The 3,266-nt window shown below is 42.8% G+C and overlaps 1 protein-coding gene across 1 annotated transcript; it reads left to right on the forward strand.

Moving 5' to 3' along the window:
- The first annotated feature begins 666 nt into the window (after positions 1-666).
- On the forward strand, positions 667-2,307 carry LOC106319884. The gene is made up of 2 exons (XM_013758286.1): positions 667-1,581; positions 2,276-2,307. Exon 1 carries the CDS (start codon positions 719-721, stop codon positions 1,205-1,207), a length of 489 nt encoding a protein of 162 aa, XP_013613740.1. The 5' UTR covers positions 667-718; the 3' UTR covers positions 1,208-1,581; positions 2,276-2,307.
- Positions 2,308-3,266: the final 959 nt, after the last annotated feature.

Consider the following 3,266-nt stretch of genomic DNA (forward strand, 5'->3'; position numbering starts at 1 on the left):
CAATCCTTTCCTTATGTCCGTTGGGGAGTCTTGGAGGCAAAGGAAGAATCAAATGGATAAGGTGAGCTGTTGGTATGAGCTGGAAAGGTAAAGGTGCTTTACCTTTACAGCCTTGACTCATCTGATCCATCCAATTCAAATGAAGCAATCTGAGCCCTCCATTCAGTCCAACCACGACCAGCTAGCACCAGAACATCAAAGACCAGCTTCCTCTCATCCTAACCATCCATTTATCTTTAATTTACAGCCTTAGGATCTAGGTTTATGATTTGAGTTGTGTAAAGGCATATATACGCCTCGTATGATCATTTTGTAACTCTTAAGCTGAGAGTGTCTCTCTTCTTCATAAACTTGTTCTTGAATCTTATTCTCTGGTTACTAAGTCACTTAATCTTGTTACTAAGTCTCTCAGTCTCTCTAATCTCTCATACTCTTCCTCAATCACTTAATCTCTCACATACTCTCTCTGATTCTCCTAATCTCTTTTCTATTCTTCATACTTCATCATACACAAATCTCTCATCTGTTCTTACATCACTCAAGCACTTGTACTCTGAAAATCTCACATGGTATCAGAGCCAGGTTGCTCAGACTCCTGGTAGAAGCTTCCGCGACAAACACATGCTCCAGCCCAAGCCTGTTCAGCTCAGTTCACTCAGCTCCCAAGCGCCAGCCTTTGAAGAAGTTCCTTGACAGTTTTGCTCTTTCCATCCTCAAGATGGAGTCCAAACGAGCCATTGTCATACCAGTCACTCTCAAAGGCCCCAACTACCTTCTCTGGTCACGCCTAACCAAGACAGCCATAGGAGGAAAGGGTTTATGGAGCCATTGCATCTCAGATGCTCCAAACGACTCCAAAGGTGTCGCCACACAAGCTGAAGGCGAAGCAGGTTCCAAACCGGTCTCTGAAGACAGATGGCTACAAGAAGACCTCACTGTCCTCTCCATACTCCAAAGCTCCTTGGATCCATCCATTCTTGAAGCCTACTCCTACTGTGAGAGTGCTAAAGAGCTTTGGAGTACACTTAAGAAGATCTATGGGAACCTGTCCAACCTCAGCCGAGTCTTTGAGATCAAGAAGGCCATCAACAACATGTCCCAAGAAGAAGAGGAGTTCACTACTCATCTAGGAAAGTTCAGAGCCCTTTGGTCTGAGCTAGAGATGCTTAGACCTCAATCATTTGAGCCGGATGTGTTGAATGAATGAAGGGAGCAAGATAAAGTGTTTGGGCTGCTCCTAACTCTCAGTCCCTCTTTCAGCGGCCTCATCAAACCCTATTGAGGTCTGAGAAGCTACCTACCTATGAAGGGGTGTGTGCTCAAGTCCAAAAGGAGGTGGGCTCACACGGATTGTTTGGAGCAAAGGAACCACTTACCTTTGCCTCACACGCTGAAGGAAGCTCTCAGTCCATGAAGCCGGTGTACAAGAAGGGGGATAGAAGAGGCCTGAAGTGTGAGCATTGCAAGAGGGATGGACACATCAAGGAGAGGTGTTGGATACTGAATCCAAGCCTCAAACCTGCCAAGTTCAAGTGAGCCGTGTCCATGGAGGTTCAAGAGATCAGCTCGGATCTCTTGGTTGTAAGCAAACCTCCTAACCCTTAATAAGAGCTTGTGTCTTTATTTATTGTGCTGTGAGTGGTGTCTAGAGTCCCAGAATCTCATGTTTTGGTTATTGCATTGTCTTGTGTGTTGCCATAGCTTGAATCATCATGAATGTGTTGTAGAATTGAGTAGAATGTCTCTACTGCTTGCATCATGTTTGAAAAGCTGTTTTGCATACATAAGCATGTCTCATAATGTCGTTCAATCCTAATGTGGTATGATGCTAATGCCTATGTTTAATCCATCAATGAAAGTCTAGCATCAATTAGAAATTGTCTAAGTTGCTTGCTTCATTGGTTTTGATTGAAACTGTTGTGCATAGCTTTAATATTGCTCATGGATTGAACATGTTGCATTCATATAAGCTAATGCTTTAAGATTGTGCACTCATGTAGTGATCCATTTAAAAATGAACCTAAATTGCAAATGTACTGATGTAAGCTTGCATTGCATTTAGAGAACTTAAAAAAAGAGAACCTAGAATGTTAATGTATTGTTTAGAGCTTACATTGTCATTTTAGAGATTGAAATCTGCTTGTTCTTTCCTTGATTGTCTGGCTTGTTTCAAGTATTATATATTGCTGTGGCATTGGTGATCAAACAGGATGAATGATCTTAGTTTGATCCCAATGGGATGATCTGATCTTGCATTGAGTTGTGGTGGTGTTAGGTACACAAGGAGTGATACATGTAACTCGCCAACAGCCAAGTAAGTATGAACTTAGATCAGAAACAAAAGACTTTGAGAGATTAGAGACTAAGAAAGGGAGAGATTAAGGGATTCTGATCCAAGAACACTTTTCTATTATGAAGGAGAAGGGGAAACCCCCCTAACTCTCTTAAGAGTTACAAATTGACATCTACATGCTTATTTATAAGCTTTCACAATCTGAAACATTAGAAACCCTTAATCTAATGGCTGATAAATGACTTGAGAGATGAATGGACAGGAGGGAGTCTAGTTGGTAGGTTTAGGACAGTATGAAGCTGATTGGTTGATTCAAATCAGGTCAAGGGAAGGCTGGTTGCTCATTGGCTCTTTTTAGGCTCACATGAATAATCCCATGTATCTGTCCAGATACATGGTCCAAGCTGGTTCTTCTTTACAGCTCATGACAGCTCACACCTTGCTGCCTTATCCTCATCTGATTGGCTCCTTCTCTTGGACACATTGACCAGCCTTATCCACAAGGCATCTTCTTGATGCTTTCTTGATTTTTCACGATCAGAACCATCAGGACATGTCCTAATCACACCCAGACATTGCACAAGCTTTTCCGGGACGTCTGTTTTTGCCCGGACTTTGCACCAACTTCAAAACTCCTCAAATGGTCGAGTTATGCAAATCTGGGTCGCCCTGGTCCGTACGGATCCGTACTATCCGTACACGTCCGTACTGCCTCGCCCTATCTTTGCACACTCGCCCATTTGCTCCCAAATACACTTCTAAGTCTCTCCTAGACTTGACCCTAACTTTGCACATCCATCAGAACACTTCTGGACACCTTGCCCTATCTTTTGCACAAGCCCCAACTCAACTCAACACCTTTAGTTTCTCCATTTCTTCTCTTCAAGTTAACACTCCTCCTCAAGCTTGACTTTAGTTGATCCTAAGTCAAGCTTGGAACCTTGAAGAACTTCCTCATTAAAAACCTCACCAA

Source organism: Brassica oleracea, unplaced genomic scaffold, assembly GCF_000695525.1.
Source record: "Brassica oleracea var. oleracea cultivar TO1000 unplaced genomic scaffold, BOL UnpScaffold00673, whole genome shotgun sequence".
Classification (NCBI taxonomy): Eukaryota; Viridiplantae; Streptophyta; class Magnoliopsida; order Brassicales; family Brassicaceae; genus Brassica; species Brassica oleracea.

What these genes read in the sequence shown, in the direction of transcription:
- LOC106319884 (XM_013758286.1), top strand. Translation starts at nt 719, where the DNA reads ATGGAGTCCAAACGAGCCATTGTCATACCAGTCACTCTCAAAGGCCCC.